Source organism: Nestor notabilis, unplaced genomic scaffold (genome assembly GCF_000696875.1).
Source record: "Nestor notabilis isolate BGI_N333 unplaced genomic scaffold, ASM69687v1 scaffold33948, whole genome shotgun sequence".
Lineage (NCBI taxonomy): Eukaryota > Metazoa > Chordata > Aves > Psittaciformes > Psittacidae > Nestor > Nestor notabilis.
In genome coordinates, this window is record NW_009942043.1 from 3,681 (window position 1) to 4,606 (window position 926).

At 45.8% G+C, this 926-nt stretch overlaps 1 protein-coding gene across 1 annotated transcript in view; it reads left to right on the top strand.

The window, feature by feature from the left end:
• Positions 1-206: 206 nt before the first annotated feature.
• The window catches only part of LOC104410903 (runt-related transcription factor 1), a gene marked incomplete at its 5' end in the record, with an annotated part of 4,867 nt that continues 4,147 nt past the window's right edge, over positions 207-926 (top strand). Inside the window, one exon of the mRNA XM_010021197.1 lies at positions 207-368. Within this exon, the coding sequence (XP_010019499.1) occupies positions 207-368 (162 nt within the window). The remainder of the gene's footprint in view (positions 369-926) is intronic.

The following is a 926-nucleotide window of genomic DNA, read 5'->3' on the forward strand; positions in this document are numbered from 1 at the left end:
ACCAACCATCAAAACTCACAGATGAACAAATAGTATTTTAGAAAGCAATTCATCTGAAGGTCTTTGTCTTGACAAAGGGGATTATGGAACTGAAATGTAATTATCTTGGCATTTAAGTTTCTATTTCCACCATGTGGTTTGGTTCACGTATTTGATTGCAAAGTTTTGTCATTCAAAACAGCCTATAGGTCTCTTTTTCATTACAGACACAAGGCAAGTACAGCCGTCTCCACCATGGTCCTATGACCAGTCCTACCAGTACCTGGGCTCCATTGCCACCCCCTCCGTGCACCCCGCCACGCCAATATCTCCTGGCAGGGCTAGCGGCATGACATCCCTCACCGCAGAGCTTTCCAGCCGGCTGTCAAGTAAGTACCTAAAAGTTAGTCCCCCTGCACTGGGCCTCACCAAGACCTTGAGGCTGACTCCAGTGCAAACCAGTTGCAATGTCCTGGGATGCTGCCACAGCTTTCCCCCAGTTGCAGTGAAGCCTATTGCACACCCCTGCGGCAAGGCTTCTCCAACACTTGCTAGGATTTGTGCAAAGATTGAAAGATATGGTTTAGGTTGCAACATACCATTGCCAAAAGGGAAAAGAAAGAGGAGAAAGCAGCACTTTGAAAATGTATGGAGCTATAAAGATAGTTTGGAGTGCTGAAGAGCTATCGTATCTACTGAGAAATGAATGCCACAGGTAATTCTGTTCTGTTCTTTTCCCTCACCCTAAGTTGAGACCAGAGCACAGCAGGTCATGGGTGGACACTGACTGCAGGATGGTGGGGTTTGATGTTTTAAGTAAGTGTTGCACTGGATTGTCATGTCATATTTTCATCAAATTGTACTGCAGAGCTTTACAAGCTAACAAGAAAATACATCATGGAAGTGAAAGCTAACCCCCCCCCCCAGTTTCAACTGACCATCTGCTC